Source organism: Lissotriton helveticus, chromosome 3_2, assembly GCF_964261635.1.
Source record: "Lissotriton helveticus chromosome 3_2, aLisHel1.1, whole genome shotgun sequence".
Lineage (NCBI taxonomy): Eukaryota > Metazoa > Chordata > Amphibia > Caudata > Salamandridae > Lissotriton > Lissotriton helveticus.
The window spans coordinates 400,224,299-400,242,127 of NC_136062.1; the positions used below are offsets into that span (position 1 = coordinate 400,224,299).

Consider the following 17,829-nt stretch of genomic DNA (forward strand, 5'->3'; position numbering starts at 1 on the left):
GTTGGACATCCCTTCTGTTGCTACGTAGGGTGAAAAACGAACACTGATTTTTTTATTTTCATCTTTTACTGCTCAGTGAACAATTCCCTGTATTTCTTTCAAATTCCTTCTGTTACTACGCAGGGTGAAGACAGGACACTTTTTTTTCTCTTCTATTATTTACTGCTCAGTGAACAATTTTCTGTATTTCTTTTAAATGTGTGCACAAGGTTATACACTGGCTCCACCGCAATGCTTCTGGTCTGCTGGTAATTAACCCTGCATGCTGTAGATTGAATGGAAAACGTATTTTTTAAATTATATAGAAACCTTAGATGCAAACAGTAAAATGAAAGCTGTTGGGGGAAAAAAAGGCATTTTTTGCACTCTTTGAGTCTCGAAGGACTCAAGGCGTTTAATCAATTGCCTAGGACGGCGGGTGAAGGGGATAGAAATGTTTTTGAAAAAGCTATTTCAGACTTGATCACTATTTATCTCCCAAAGTGTGCATAGGTATTTCGAGAGATAAGTTTTTCCAGAGAAAACAACTTACAGATGGATCCGTTGACAGTTATGTATCTGCTCTTAAGAACTTGTCTCTTAATTGTAAGTTTGGTACTCTACAAGAGGACTTCATTAGAGATCAGGTGGTTATGCATGTCAACAACTCTTCTATTCAGGAGAAATTGTGGATTAACGGTGATGCCGATCTTGAAAGCATTTTAGCTATTGTGAGGAAGTTTGAAATGTTGTGCAAAAGTGCAAAACAGGTCAAGGGTGATGTTAGCAGTTGTAATAACGAAACGGTTGCTAAGATTAATGCTAAACATTCAATCAAGGGAGACGGCTTTAAAAAGAAAAAACAAGTCTACCCTTCTAAAGGTAAAACTTTGGATAACAAAGAAAATTGAAGATGCTTTAGATGCAAACATTGAAATATGCTTAAAGGAGGGCGCATGTCCCAAGGTTCATAAAGCACACAACATCCCCATAGCTGTACATGAGGAAGTAAAGAAAGAACTTGAAATACTTTTAAAAGAAGGAATTATTGAGATGATCGAATCCTCTGAGTGGGTTTCACCCATTGTAGTAGCCAGGCATGCCAACGGCAAGATTAGGCTTTGCATAGATTTGCGCCATCTCAACAACAATATTGTGGTAGAGCAATTTCCCTTACCCTGTATCTCTGAAATGTTAGCTACTGTTGGTGGTGTCAAGTTCTTTTCTACCATAAATCTATCTGTGGCATACCATCAAATAGAGCTAAGCAAAGATCACACCGCATTCTTCACCCCTTTCTGGTGTTTTAGATACAATAGAATGCCTTTCGGATTAGCTTCCGCAGCAGCCATTTTTCAACGGGTCATGCAAGATATTTTAAACAATTTCAAAAATGCATATGTTTTCAAGGTGACATACTAGTTTTTGGGTGTAATGAACGAGAACATATCTCAGCGTTGGAAAATGTACTTAGTGTCCTTAGTGACCATGGTTTGACCTTAAAACAGTCAAAGTGCAAATTTGGAGTGAAATCGGTAACTTATCTAGGGCATGAGCTATGTGAAGAAGGGATAAAACCAAAAACTGACTTAGTTGAAGCTATGCAGGCTGCGCCCAATCCTAAATCCAAAGATGATATTGGATCCTTCTTAGGGTTAACTTAATTTCATTTAAAGTATATTCCCAACTTCTTGTGTCGTACATTTAACATAAGACAATTAGTGAACAAAAATAAGTTTGTGTGGTCAAATGATTGTGAAACTGAATTTCTTGATGTTAAGAAAGCTATTTGCTTTGCTAGTGCCCTCTCGGGTTTTTATCCTTCACTCACATGCATCATTACCACAGATGCCAGTTCTAAGGGCTTGGGAGCCGTATTGGCGCAAATATCTAAATCTGGTAAAGAATAAATCATTGCACATGCTTCCAGAGCGCTATCGCCAGCAGAAGAAAAATATTCAACCATAGAAAGAGAAACCTTGGCATGCGTTTGGGCTCTGGAACACTTTAGAGGGTTTTTCTGGGTTAAAGAATGTTTAATAAGAAGCAACCACAAACCCTTAGTATGCTTACTTACCACGTAAGGCATCTTGAAAGCTTCTGCGTGCATAGCGCGTATGTCCATGCGTCTCCAAGATTTTTTGTACACTATTGTTTATGTCCCCGGTACAAAAAAAGTTACTGCTGATTTACTGTCTAGAATGCTTCTACCTATCAAAGATGTTCACAATGAGTGGGACGAATTTCAAATTGCTTTGGTGCATGATGATGGCTCTATGCCTATTGACCAGGCCATTTGGCGTGAGGAGTTTGCCAAAGATGTTTTATTAAAAAAAATAGAAAGCTATATTTTGGGTGGGTGGGCCAACAAAAAACTATCAATCCTGACCTTAGCAGTTATTGGGAAGTTAGAAATGAGTTATCTTGCATAGAGAGTGGGCTTAAAAGAGGGGATCGTGCCATTGCCCCAAACAAATTAAGACGTTGTATATGTTTACATGCCCATGAAGGTCATAGTGGTATAGTGAAAACCAAGCAAACGGTGAAAAATGGACTTTGGTGGCCAGGTATGGACATGTTCATCGAACGCATTGTGAGAAACTGTATCACATGTACCAATTCAGATAAGTCCCTCATTACCCTCAAACCCAACATGGGAAACCATATAATTCTTGACAATACATGGAATACCATTGCCATGGAGATCATGGGACCTGTGGGCCCTAATTCCAAGTTCATCCTTGCGGCCATTGATGTTTTCTCCAAATGGCCAGTAATCAAAATTGTAGGAAAAATTGATACTGATGCCGTTTTAACTTTTCTGGATGAAACTTTCACTGAAGAGGGGTTACCTGTACGCCTCATCAAGGACAATGGTGTCCAGTTCTTATCCAATAAGGTCAAAGAATACTTCAAGAAAGTTGGCATGACCTATTGTACCACTTCTTTGTAGAACCCGAGTGGTAATGGTGTCATTGAGAGATTTAATAGAGTCTTCAAGGGCGCCATACAATCTGCTGGGGTGGACAACGATAAATGAGAATTACAAATTTTTAAAACATTATGGATGTACAGAAACACCACCAATGTTATGACTGGCTGCTCTCCATTTGAGAGAATGAGAGGTAGACTACCCAGGACCCAGTGCAATACCTCGTGGTCATTTCCTTCCACCTAATCTAACATAGATTTTGGTAGCCGTCAAGGAGATAATTGCTCAGACTCATGCAACCAATAAGGAATATTTTGACAAAAAGAAGGGTTCAAAAGAGGACCCCATTGTCAAGGTTGGCATTCTTGTAAAGGTAAAGAAACCTTGGACAGTTAAAAAAGGAGAGAGCCAGTTCATGGGTCCTTTCGAAATTAAAGAGGTCCTCAAAAACTCTGTGAGACTAACCAGTAACAGGGTCTGGAATTTGAGCCGAATTGCTATTTCCAAGGCTAACAAAGAAACGTATTAAAACACTAACGACTGCACATACGAGAAAATAAATACCACTGAATCAAAATCTCTAGACCTCTTCGGTGATGAAGATGTGGTTGAGAGCCATGTATCTATCCCTGGTGTTCGCAATATTCCCAGCAATATTGTATTACTGAAGATCGTGGCAAACGTTCACGGAAAAAAACTGTTCGGATGTCCGATTTTGTTTCTTTCATCAAAAACAAACTTGTAAAATATGCTTTAAGTGTTTTTTTTTCTTTTTCATTAAAGGAGGAAGGTGTGTTACATATGCATGTTCTGTTTTTCCGTGTGCTTGCATGCACGCGTATGTTCCTTTGTTTCCTTTTAAATGTTTTGGCTCATGGCACGATCAGGATGTTCTAGAATAGAGCATCTGATCGGGTCTGTGAGCCAAGGTTGTCAGTTGCCTGTAGCCTGCCGGTGCTGGAAGAGTTGTAGCCGGTGGTACTTCCTTTTCCTATGATTAAACCCCCTACTTTCTACAAATTGCCTTCATCTTCTACTTGACAGTTACCCCATTTTTTTTATTAAGGATACTTTTCTTGTAGACTGTCCACTGTTCATGTCAGACCGCCTCTACGATCTCATCAGGCAGCCTGTTGTGTTTCTGGGACCCCTGAAATCACAGGAGACCCATTCATTTATCCCTCTTAAAGCTTGTTTTGATGCTTGGGGGAGCAGTATTAAGTCTCTGATCTATTATTTTTATTTTAATACCATCAAGACTGTGATGCCAGCATAAATAATATGTTTGATAACACAGTCCTAGCTCCGCAGACTCGAATAGCTGGCAAATAGGGAACGCTTGAGATGAACTGGCCGACCGGTGCCTCGAAGGCCTGTAGCGCTGAGTAAGAGAGACTGGGTCTGCCCCATGCTTTTGCCTTTCTATGTCCATCAGTCTGCCACTGGCTTCACCACTCTTGTGACTGGCATGATTAATATTTACTACATCTTAGTGGCATTACTTGGGGTGCCCTACCTCCTCTATTAATTGCCCCTACAGTTATGTTCAGAGGGATTCTGTTGGCTGACGCCAGAGAGGTACCTCAGCTGTCCAAGGTGAGGGCAGTTTGAAATAAGACTCAACCTTTCATCCCCCGGAGGGCCCTTTGAATGGGCGATTTCAAAACGTGCGCGCTGTGTTACACTATTCTCATTTTTATTCTTCAATAGTTTCACTGGTTTTGCTACACATGTTCACAGTTGCACTGTTATCGCCCTAGTGAATAAACCACACCTCTGTCTTTTACAGTTGTACACGGTGCTCCCTTTAGAGCAGATAGTTTCTCCACTACGGCCAGAGTGGAACGCGTTTTAACCAGCCAGACTCCCCCTCTTCCAGGCGCTACCTGTGCCCGGCTGATCACAATCACACAACTTTTTTGTTACACTGCAACCTCACCCCAGCAGAACCGTCACGTTTTCAAAATTCCTTGTCTGAAAATGGAGAACTCGTGGGCTCTAATCCCAACTCCTAGACTGGTATTGACGACCATGGGCAGCTCTACTTGCTGCTATGTTTCCCTAAAGAAAATGGGCCACACAATTTTGGCCAGCACTTCTGTCACTGAAATGTCTGCCAATAAAATAGCAGAGCGTCTGCAGACTTTGATTGCTGTAATTAGAGGTGCTATTTTCAACCCAAACAATGCTATACCCATACATATACACTTAACTATGGCAGCAAAGCTTGATTCATACTCTTCAAGGTGCAGTTTGTTCTTTTTTGTCTCGCCTTTAACGAGCAGTAGTTAGAACTTTACTTTTCCTCATACAGAAGCAGCTGCTTCTGAAGAGTTCTTTACTGTTTGTTGACTGTTTACACTTGAAGAGGCCACTGATGTCTTTGAATATAAGGTCCTACACGTCCAAGCTCTTCTAAGGTCTTGAGGTCTAAAGTCCTACACGTCCAAGCTCTTCTAAGGTATTAAAGTCTAAGGTGCTACCCAACAATGCTCTTCTAAGGTCTTAGAGTCTAAGGTACTACGAAACTGTGCAAAAAAAATTAGTTACAATTCAGAGGTGCGGATAACATTGCACTACAGAACTCACCCAGGAGGCCAGCAACCAGGGAGATGTGGAAGTCACTTGACATGTACCTAGACTCGTACAAACCCCATGAAACCATTTCCTCTAGACGACACTCCCCCTGTTCCCCCCCTTCATTGGGGGTGGGGCGAGCGAGATGTAGCGCTACTAACATGGCCCTGCAGGGCGTCGGGTGGGCTGACTTGGCTACCAATCTTGCCACAAGCAAGCCAGTGGGGTGCCAGCTTTGTCACGCGGCTTTAAGTCCCATGAGTCTCTTTACTACAGAACCTTTGTATCCTTTCTTCATCCCTTTTTCTCCTGCTTCTTTCTATCACCCTTTGCCAAATTTTCAGCAAGTCAAGTCAGAGGGGATTAGCTAAACATATATTCGAAGAAAACACAGTGATCTCAGCAAGCGACTGAGTAGATGCATTTAAATGCGCCCTCTAAGATGTTGGTATAGTTAGGTCTCGCCTACCAGACATCGTATCCAAGTATATTGTAAATTCCTGGGCTTACCAAGAATTTACAATGGGCTTGGATCCTCTGCATCTGATTGGTTGGTTTATTGTCACTCTTATTTGCTCTGAATAATTCAGTGGCTTTCCTGTTCCATTGTGTTTGTTTCTCCATTCAGCATAGCCTCATTACCATGCCTTTGATTGGCTGACATGTGTCCTTCATCTGCTAACTTTTGCGGAACTACATTATTTCTTTCTGGTTAAGCGTGCCTTGAAAGTGCACATGTTTTCCAGTTCTCTCCCACAAGTGCTTCTCTCCCATCCCTGTGCGAAATATGTGTCTCCCCTGGAAAAACAGCCCTGCACCCCATGTGGCTCTCATCCTCGTGTGCTTTTCCCATTAAAACCACACGCGCCCCTCAATTCTCTTGTGAGCTTACCCTGCAATCTTCCTCCATATTGCTCTCTCTTGTTTGCTTCTCCTCCACCCAAATTCCCTGCCCCGTGTTGCTCTCCCTGTTATGCTGTTTGGCCCCTGCAAAACACTGCTGTGCTCTGCTCTATTTGCTTTAAATCCTGCCAAAAACCCTCCACCACCACTCTTGTGTTCCCTGTCACTCTCTCGCTCCTTTGCTACTCCCACGGCCAAATACTCCCTGCCTCATTATACACGTTGATGTCTCCCTCATTTGCTGCTACGCCTCTGCATGCCCATGCTCCATGATAAGTGATATGTGCTCACAGTCCCGAGCAGGTTGAATTAAGTATTTGCACTAGGGAAACGCCAAACTGACCCAAGTTCGAAGGGGATTGGAGAAATTTAATAGGCGGTTTGTAGTTTCATATATTTTTTGAGGAAGTCCTTTCCAGTAGAGCAGCCTATCGATTTGGAGAATCAACTTTGCTTATTTTCTGTTGCCAAAAGTAATCAAACACCTTAATTTATAGCAAAATATCACTCTAGGCGTGCTTGTGTTTCCATTCAGAGGAGTTATGGCTTAGCAAGGGATTGGGTGCTGGTTTGTTCCAATTGAGGCAAGACCAAGGAGATTTGCATATGGTGGGTCCCAGTCTCTATTGGCGTAGTGAGAAAAAATTATCCTGGAAAACAGCCCCATTAGTTAAAAGTGGTCAAGACTAGTTCAAGCATTCTGACCACCACTGTTGATTTAAAAAAAAAAAAAAAAAAACTTTTTTGTTTCTTTCACGGAAATATTGTTAGGCAACATGGTCCTGGTTTATTAGTGCAAGTCTTATACTGTTGCATGGACATATTTAAACCCCTCTTCCACCCCGCTGCCTAGTTTATAATCATTTATGTGATTTTCCTTTTACAAAGGTTCCTAAACATGGTCAGTTCTAGTGATATTAATGTTTGGTCAGGCAAGTTGGGGCCAGAGCAGAAGACTTCACTAGCAAGGGCAATTAGGACCTTTTCAGGGTTTGCCTGCACAGCACTTGTGAAATCTCTTTTGAATATGTATTACAAGGGGGCTTGTATCTGTTCTCAAGTCCGAATTACTGTGTTCATTCACTTTGTGTGGAACTTTTTTTTGTTAACTTCCCCTGGCTGCAGGCATTTACAATATTTCTATTAAAGCTGTTCACACTATTTAAGCCCCATTCACTGTCAAGATAACATCTCTTCCCACAGAAAAAGCAGGCCACTTCTAACAGTATGCTGGAATGCTTGCTTTTTAGGGCTCGGACTCCTCCCCACTGAAAGTGGGAGGAGTTTCGAGATCCTAATGTTAAAGAAGAGAAAAAAAAGTATCTCCTAGGGCTTTGGCGAGACAAATTCCACACATTCCTTAGCGTGTTGTCATCTGGCCAGTGATTCGTCTTCGTTGTGTTGTCGTTTTAATAGGCTTGAAGTGATAGGGTAAATGTAGTTTTGTTCCGCCATCTTGGGCATTTTTCGTTCGTGCTCGCGCAAAGAAGTACATTAATTATAATTAGGAGCTGTCAGGGTGCCTCCGTAAGTGAATCCAGATGGCCGGGCGCGTTCACCATTCAGCAGCGCTCAGCGCGCAGCTGCTGCATGCCAGGCCGGGAAAGGGCTTCATCAGCCTCACTCATCCGGATCACAAACTCGGATCCTCACCATGATGGAACACACCCCTTGCTGATGTAAACTGTTCCAGTTCAGACTGGGCTTCCACACGCAACTCTTATTTCAAAGTTCAGGTAAGGTAAACCGAACTGCAACTCCAAGCTATATTTGTTTTTTTTGGTTTCGTAATTGAGGCCAAGACCGAACTTTGCAAAAAACACAGGCTGTGAACACATTGTGTGTGTTTTAATGTTGCACTTCGTTGTAAATCCTTGACATACCTTTTTTTGCACTTTGGCTGCAGCTTGTATAAAGAGACTCGCCATCCTAAGTGTGCAATTCATTCCTTTCTTAGTTCGTCTCACCTCCTCCCTTCTTTTCTACTCTCCCCCCGCCCCTCCTATTTTCTTGCCATCGCTGGTTGCACTCTCTCCTCTCCGCTACTAGTAATACCCGATGCAGAGTGGGGGTGCAGAGTGGCGGTTCAGAGTGCAGAGTGGCAGTGCAGAGTGGCGGTGCAGAGTGGCGGTGCAGAGTGGCGGTGCAGAGTGGCGGTGCAGAGTGGCGGTGCAGAGTGGCGGTGCAGAGTGGCGGTGCAGAGTGGCGGCGCAGAGTGGCGGCGCAGAGTGGCGGCGCAGAGTGGCGGCGCAGAGTGGCGGCGCAGAGTGGCGGCGCAGAGTGGCGGCGCAGAGTGGCGGCGCAGAGTGGCGGCGCAGAGTGGCGGCGCAGAGTGGCGGCGCAGAGTGGCGGCGCAGAGTGGCGGCGCAGAGTGGCGGCGCAGAGTGGCGGCGCAGAGTGGCGGCGCAGAGTGGCGGCGCAGAGTGGCGGCGCAGAGTGGCGGCGCAGAGTGCAGAGTGGCGGCGCAGAGTGGCGGCGCAGAGTGGCGGCGCAGAGTGCAGAGTGGTGGCGCAGAGTGGCGGCGCAGAGTGCAGAGTGGCGGCGCAGAGTGGCGGCGCAGAGTGCAGAGTGGCGGCGCAGAGTGGCGGCGCAGAGTGCAGAGTGGCGGCGCAGAGTGGCGGCGCAGAATGGCGGTGCGGCGGCGCAGAGTGGCGGCGCAGAATGGCAGTGCAGAGTGCAGAGTGGCGGCGCAGAGTGGCGGCGCAGAGTGGCGGCGCAGAGTGGCGGCGCAGAGTGGCGGCGCAGAGTGGCGGCGCAGAGTGGCGGCGCAGAGTGGCGGCGCAGAATGGCGGTGCAGAATGGCGGTGCAGAGTGCAGAGTGGCGGTGCAGAGTGGCGGTGCAGAGTGCAGAGTGGCGGTGTAGAGTGCAGAGTGGCAGTGCAGAGTGCAGAGTGACAGCAGAGTGACAGTGAGTGCAGAGTGACAGTGAGTGCAGAGTGACAGCAGAGTGACAGTGAGTGCAGAGTGACAGCAGAGTGACAGTGAGTGCAGAGTGACAGCAGAGTGACAGCAGAGTGACAGTGAGTGCAGAGTGACAGCAGAGTGACAGTGAGTGCAGAGTGACAGCAGAGTGACAGCAGAGTGACAGCAGAGTGACAGTGAGTGCAGAGTGACAGCAGAGTGACAGTGAGTGCAGAGTGACAGCAGAGTGACAGCAGAGTGACAGTGAGTGCAGAGTGACAGCAGAGTGACAGTGAGTGCAGAGTGACAGCAGAGTGACAGCAGAGTGACAGTGAGTGCAGAGTGACAGCAGAGTGACAGTGAGTGCAGAGTGACAGCAGAGTGACAGTGAGTGCAGAGTGACAGTGAGTGCAGAGTGACAGAGTGACAGTGAGTGCAGAGTGACAGAGTGACAGTGAGTGCAGAGTGACAGAGTGACAGTGAGTGCAGAGTGACAGTGAGTGCAGAGTGACAGAGTGACAGTGAGTGACAGAGTGACAGTGAGTGACAGAGTGGCAGAGTGACAGTGAGTGCAGAGTGACAGCGAGTGCAGAGTGACAGCGAGTGCAGAGTGACAGCGAGTGCAGAGTGACAGCGAGTGCAGAGTGACAGCAGAGTGCAGAGTGACAGCAGAGTGCAGAGTGACAGCAGAGTGCAGAGTGACAGTGAGTGCAGAGTGACAGTGAGTGCAGAGTGACAGTGAGTGCAGAGTGACAGTGAGTGCAGAGTGACAGTGAGTGCAGAGTGACAGTGAGTGCAGAGTGACAGTGAGTGCAGAGTGACAGTGAGTGCAGAGTGACAGTGAGTGCAGAGTGACAGTGAGTGCAGAGTGACAGTGAGTGCAGAGTGACAGTGAGTGCAGAGTGACAGTGAGTGCAGAGTGACAGTGAGTGCAGAGTGACAGTGAGTGCAGAGTGACAGTGAGTGCAGAGTGACAGTGAGTGCAGAGTGACAGTGAGTGCAGAGTGACAGTGAGTGCAGAGTGACAGTGAGTGCAGAGTGACAGTGAGTGCAGAGTGACAGTGAGTGCAGAGTGACAGTGAGTGCAGAGTGACAGTGAGTGCAGAGTGACAGTGAGTGCAGAGTGACAGTGAGTGCAGAGTGACAGTGAGTGCAGAGTGACAGTGAGTGCAGAGTGACAGTGAGTGCAGAGTGACAGTGAGTGCAGAGTGACAGTGAGTGCAGAGTGACAGTGAGTGCAGAGTGACTGCAGAGACAGTGTGTCAGGGTGCACATTGTGTGAGTGTGCAGAATGAGTGTGCAGGGTAAACAGTGTGTGACTATGCAGGGTGACATTGGGAGTGTGCGGGTGAGCAGTGTGTGAATGTTACGGGGCAGTGTGTGAGTGTGCAGAAAACACCACACACACATACACCACACACACATAACGCACACACAAACCACACACCTCAGTCTCTCAACACCACACACTTGTCACCACTCAACACAACACACTCACCACCACACTCACTCCCCAGGCTCACCCCCACAGACTCACCAGCACACACTCACCAGCACACAGAAAACAACACACAAAACAACACACCCCCAGCCGTCAATGAATGCTTTCACCATGCACAAACACCAACAACCATCATCCATCTGTGCACGCTTTTACCAAGCACACACCCACCAGCCGTCAGTGCACCCTTCCACCAGGCACACACACCTCCAGCCGGCAGTGCACTTTTCCACCAAGCAATCGCAGTATGGTACACTTTACTTTTAAACATATTCATATAAAGCACAGCATGCCACCATTGGTAAAATTACAATTCAACCAACATACTTCCACTACACACCACATGCACACACTCCATAACACATGGCAAAAAGACATTGGCATTTACAATGCCATTAGCTCAAACTCAAATAAATCCGAGCCCGATTGCATTTCTAATGCTTGTTGTTATGTAGTCGTGTAAAGCAGATATGTTGGCCTTTTTCCTTTTTATGCCTCAGTACCTTTCTTTGCACTTTGTAGGCATTATTGATTGATTTTCTTCTACGTAATCTATTTAGTTATTATGATCAAATTCTAAATGTTATAATAAACATTGCACATTAAAAATAAAGTTAATAAACAAGAGCTATGCTACTACATTAAAAAAGTTAATAAACAAGAGCTATGCTATGTTTTACTACTTAAATAGGCAGTGGCTACAAGTGCAGTTACCTTGCAGACAACCGGGTCATGATTTGAATGGTGCAGCAGGTGCAGCAGCACCGGGCCCAAAAAATGTCAGAACTTCTGTAAACACATAATATTGTTATATTGGACTACTAAACAGGCAGTTATAATTGCAGTTACTTTGCAGTTGAAAGGGGCTTGATTTAAATGGTGCAGCAGTTGCAGTGGCACCAGGGCCAAAAGATGTCCTAACTCCACTAAACACCAAATATTGATTTATTTTACTACTTAATAGGCAGTTACAAAGTGTAGATTTCTTGCTGGCAATAGTGTCCTTTTTTGAATGGTGCAGTAGGTGCAGTAGCACCGGGCCCCAAACGTTGTCAGAACTCTTCTAAACACATATTACCATGACATCAATTAAAACAGCACAATATGTTGCCTTTTGGTACATCAACAAGTTATAACACTTTACCAGACTTTCTGTAACTTATATTGTACAACTACTCATCAAGCAAAAACGAATATCAAACAGCTTATTATTAATCACATAGGTGAAACCTAATGCATTTACGATTGATTGTTGGTTTTGCCAACGTAGAGAGGCATGCTTTCTATTTCATTGACTTGCTTTCTAATTCTGTACAATGAATTATCCACAAGCCTGATTTGCTTCCCTCAGTTGTAAATGTGAATATTTGTCCTGATTGGTATGTTTTTCTTTTTGTAGGCATTCCCCCTCTTAAAGTGTTCATGCCGGCCCTTTCGCCCACAATGGAAGAAGGGAATGTAGTGAAGTGGTTGAAAAAGGAAGGTGAGATACTCTGGTTTAGATATCTTTCCATAGTTTTCTTTGTCTGTATGATCTAAAGCAAGTTATGCCTATAATTTTGCAATATATTCATATATTTTCATTACAGCGAACTGCGGTTGATTCTGTTTTGAACCTTTCAATAGGTGACTGCTCATTCTCATCAGCTGCTAAAAGATAGAGATAGGTTTCAGTGACATAGGATAGTATGTTGAACCTATAGGATTTGATCTTGTAGATGTCACCAGAAGCTTCAATGGTAATAATGGACAATATTACACATGTATCCTCTAAATAGGTGTGTGTGTAAATATGCATGCAAATTGAATGAGGCTTATGGGAGTGGAAAGCCTGGGAATCCCAAAAGCAATGCCCCATGGTTCAGATTAAAATTAAATAAACTCCACCTATTGTGTTGGATGTTTAAAAATCCCCTCTGTCAGCTCACTGCTTCTGTGTATTTAACAGTTGAGGACAATCTGGACATATCCAGCTGAACAACAATTGTTTCCTGATCCCTTGCGTCTTATTTTAGCACACCATCTGGCAGTTTGATGTTGTCTGTAATATCTGAAAAGTGACTTCTAGCAGCAAATTCCTTAGTAGAATATTTCCCAGGTCTCAGATTTGACCCGAGGAAAAAAAATATATATATATATATATCATCTCTTTTTTATGGAATAAGAAAACAAATTAATAACATTTGACGATAGTGATACAGTGCATTTGTACAATTATGAGAATTTTGTTGCGGCAGACCAACAACATACATACCATTGTGTCTACTTTGTGAATGCCTATATCCAAAGATTTACTCATTTCTGCGGGGGGGATCATTAAACGGTGTACACAACATTCCTCTACTTATGTTACACGCCCCCCAAATCTTGGTCCATTTTTGTGGGCACCCTCTCCCTTGTGTTGGAGCCTTAGCTGAATTAATTTGAATCTGAACTGCATTGCCACCTCACGGGGGATGCCAGTGCCTCCTGCCATTCTTCATCATCTTTAAGTCATCCACATCATCTGCCCGCTTGGTTCGGATTTTTCCAAACGCATCTGGTGTATTATTTAATATCTTGCGGTAAGTCAAAGAGATTACTTTTTCCTTAAGATAATTATCAGGGAGTCTGTCCTCTAAGGGCGAGGCGGCTGGGAGATCCGTACCCTTGGGGACCGCCTTATATAGTGCATTTCGGACTTGGCGGTATCTAAAAGTTTCCCTTATGCTTAACTCGTAATCTCATTGAAGGTCACTGAAGGGAACCACTTTGCCTCCTACCCACACATCCCCGACCCTTGAGAGCCCAATGAGGTCCCATTTGTCGAATCCGGAAAATTTTGCCAGGAGCTCCAAACGATCCGTCTCCAGAAGGGGGTGACCTGTGTAATCTTGTTTTTCCATCCCAAAGCGTACGTCGCCGTATGCTATAATGTAACCGTAGTTGCAGTTTGGCTATGACCCGAATATTTTTTTAGCAGTGCCCTTGCGCACCAGATGGTGGCGTGGTTCGGCTTCACTTGCTGACCGCAGTTCCTTCATTTTCACTTTTTGACAGATTTCTTTTTTCCTCTTGATCATTTTAACAAATACGAACCACTGTGCTTTTTTTCCTACTACTTTTTTGAGTATGTCCCCAAAGAAACCTACTCTTATCAAACCTTGTGGGGTCCCACACAGGCAAATGTCGGTGACAGATTCCCAATTGGTATGTCTGTGGTGCCTGTAAAGGGATCACAGCTCCAAGGCCTGCGTGGATTGTTGGACTATGAAGCATCAAGCTGCTTGGCACGTGACTCCACACTTCTCCAGGTCCCGTTTGCGAGGGAGGTCCCACGACCATTTGCGAAATGTCTGCCGCTGGTCATTTTTGCGATCCCAGACTTCTTCTGGTTAGTCTAACAAGAAGTCAAAGCGTTCTTGGACTTCTCCACACTGGTCCCATTCATCGGACGAGGCATAGGGATGGTGCCACAAGTTTAGATGCCGCTTCCAAGTCATTGTCATCAAGTCCTCCATTACCACCAGCTGCAGCAGGGGTGTCGCTCTGCCCTTTCCCACGCTTGCCAACTCTTTCTCAATCTTTAAGTGCTTTCTGTAGGGACTGGGGGGGTCAGAGTAAATCTTAGGTTTGCCATCAAACAGGATCTTGAGTCGCGCCGGGTATAACATAGCATACTCAATCTGCTGCTCACCTAGTTTACGTTTTCGGGGAAGGGTGAAGTCTGGGAACAGAGAGGGAGGCCCCCTCATATTTTAAGGTGCCCAGTTCTCTTGCCTTACGCAGTCCAGCATCACTGTCCCGTTAGTTTAAAAGTTTTGCAATAATGGGCCATGGCGGTACTCCAGGTTGAGGGCGAGGGCCAATTGAGCAATGCACCCTCTCTATGACAAACTGATGAGAGAAAGTGTCAGCACCCAACAGAGTTGTGAGCAATTTTTCTACAAAGAACTCCATATTACCCGCGGCCGTAAAATCTGCCAGGTCCGTAATACGGAGGTTGCTGCGCCGTGAACAGACCACCACGTCCTCAGCTCTGTCCTACAAGGTAGTTAATGTTTGCTCCACACGTTTCTGAGCACTGCTGGAATCGGACTGGGCCTCTTCAACCTCTGTGATGTGGCGCTCCGCCATATCTATGCGCTCGGAGTGCTTATCAACTCTCTCTGACATCCTATCCATCCTGTAGGCTAGCGCATCTATTTTAGAATCAATGGCAGTCATACCCTTCTGCATGGATGCAATAATCTGTTTGATGTCACCTAACGTGTCTTCAGAAGGGGTATCCGACTCAGACAGCACGTTGTGTGTCGCCTCTTCACAGCACCAGGACTAGCGCTGCTCAAAGCTGAGCTTGGGTTGATATTTGTCAGGCTTCCCCATCTCAATCACCACAGCACAATAGACCTCACAGGAACACGCTTTCTGGTTCTCCCTGGGGGAGTTCAGCCAGCGGTAAGAGAAACAAGAGCGTATGGGCTGTTGGCAGCAAAAGGGGCTAAACTCAGCAGGAGGCAGATTGCCGCTGCTCCATCCAGGCCGCAAGCAGCCACCCGTCGTCCAAACTCCCAAGGGGGTGGGGGGGTCACCAGTGGGTCCAATAGCTCAAGGAGGATGGTGGCAGTAGGGTTACGCCAGGCAGCACCTGCAGGTAGTACACTCCAGTCGGGGGGCAGTGAGTCAGGCCTCAAAGTCACAGGCCAACGAGGCCGGGAGCAGGCCTTAAGCGGCACAGCGTAGCCCACAGCCTCTCACCTTCCTGGGCTCGGGCCTGCCGCTCACGCCGTACAATGCCTCTTGGAGCGGGGACCACGTAGTAGCGCTCCCCCGAACGAGATGCAGCGCCAGGATCCAGCAGCCGGGTGGGACTCCGAGAGAGACCCGCCGACCCCGTGGACGTAACCGCGGCAGCCACAGTAGGGTGCCTGCCAGGATCGATGCTCCAGCCGCAGCAAGCAGCGCCCGTGTCAATTTCCGCACACGGCAATGTGGCAAGTGGGCCTCACCTTGCCGCGATCCTCACCGGCCAAATTGTCAGCCCCGCTCTGGGAATTAGCAACTTCAGGCACAGCACCAGCCTCAGCAGATCAACATTGCTATAGATCCATCGTCCCCACGTGGAATTGGACCCGATAAAGCCTCACATTTTGCCGGATAGAGACAGTTTGCAGCGGAGCTCTATCACAAGGCAGCCATATCCAGGCCAGGCAAGCTCCCCCCCCCCCCCCCCCTTTTTCCAAGTCATTCCTGTGGAGCTCAAACCTGATACTGGGCCATCTCTGTTTTCACCAGTTTCCCAAAGCCACTAACCCTGCCCAACTTCATGAATTTCATGAGACCATGGGCCTAATTTGTAGGTGGTCGAATACCTGTGGAGTGCCTTCGGGCCCCCAGGGTTCAGAAGGAACTCCTACTGAGGCTCCACCGGAAGATTCGCTCTCGGCATCAGTCGGGTACTCGGGAGCCATTGGGGATCTAGATGGAGGTGCCGCCAGTTCGTGACCTCCTACAGGCACTGTTGCACTGTTGCAGTGGTGCTGTTTCCGACACTGCTGACACCAGTTGGCGGCACCAAACCCATTGTGATTCCCGACTCTGATACTGGGCCGGACCAGCGTTTGTTCCAGCGCTAACCAGGCCCACTACACCTGAATTGGTGATGGATCCCCAATTACCTGAAGGACATTCTGAGGAAAACGAATTGAGGGGATCTGAGGATCCCTTCGGCTATTCCGACCCCTTAGCCAATGACACCTTGTTTGAGAACCTGGCTGAGGCTAGTGGTCTGGACATCTCACCAGACACTGGCCTCTTCTCTCCTCCCACAACGGCTAAGGAGGAAGCGGCTTCCTTTGCGATGGTGGTTGCAGGTGGCTGAGGTCCTGTACCTTTAGTTTTCCATGGTTGAGATCAAGACCATTGTCATGACAGAGGTGCTTCAATCCCCTCAGAACCCTTAATCCCCTTTAACAAAGCCCTCACTGATGTCCGGCTTGGGGCCTAAGCCAAGTCCTGCACAGGCGGTCCTGTGCACAGGAGTATCTCCCATTACCCCCAGTCTCGAGACCCAGCCTCGACCGCCAAAATCAACTGTAGCACATTCCTTACTACACCACCGGATAGGAAATCCAAGAGGATGCATGCATTAGAAAAGAGGATTTTCTCTTCCAACTGCTTTTCACTTCGGTCAGTGAACACCGCATCTTTATTGGGTTGCTAGTCCCATACTTTATGCAATATGGAGGAAAAGTGCTGCTTATGGTCTCAAAGGAGACCCGAACCATATTCTCTCAAGCTTCTTTTGACAGAAGAGATGCATCAAAGTTCATCATCAGATGTGCATTGGATACGACTGACTCGCTGGCTTGAGCCATTGCTTATATGGTGGCACTTATATGTCACGCCTGGCTGAGGACAACTTGTCCAGGCACCCTTATGTCATATTACGTCATATGCTGGAACAATAACATTTTGTACATTTATATCCAAAGTGAAGTAATATCCATGATAGTTACAAATATCCAAACAGGTATATCCGTGAACTCAGTAACAAATGCGACCCCAATGCATTTCGAGCGGAGGCTCTTCGTCAGGGGGAAATTTCTATAAGAAAATCTGATATAACAAAGCATGTATCGCTATTCAAGAGCAAAAAGGTCAAGTGAAATGGAAATGTGCAGACAATTAGCGGGAGAAATGGAGAATACAGCTAGCTGAAATAACTATAGGGGCTGAAAAATACTGCAAGATGCGGTGGTGAAAACAGTATAAACTGCAATGAACGGTGGCCACGTGGAGGTGAGAGATGAAGATGTGCTAACAAAAGGAGCACCAGTGAGTTTAAGTACGTTGTGCTACCACGTCTATATACTAACAAAAGTGACATGAACTGCAGTGGGCTGCAGCTTACTCAATCAAAGAAAAATCGGAAACATGCGGGACGTAATATGACATGAATGCCAGTTCATAATAAATTCTATATAAACTGGAATACACCTATTGATTATCTGGTGATTAATAACACAGCAATTTCATCGCGTATGGTGGATTCCAG

General features: G+C 46.1%; 1 protein-coding gene across 2 annotated transcripts in view; it reads left to right on the forward strand.

Moving 5' to 3' along the window:
- PDHX (pyruvate dehydrogenase complex component X) overlaps nucleotides 1-17,829 on the forward strand; it is a 752,141-nt gene that overhangs the window by 246,483 nt on the left and 487,829 nt on the right. For both annotated transcript variants that reach the window (XM_078684319.1, XM_078684320.1), the window contains exon 3: nucleotides 12,193-12,276. In XM_078684319.1, the coding sequence (XP_078540445.1) occupies nucleotides 12,193-12,276 (84 nt within the window). The remainder of the gene's footprint in view (nucleotides 1-12,192; nucleotides 12,277-17,829) is intronic.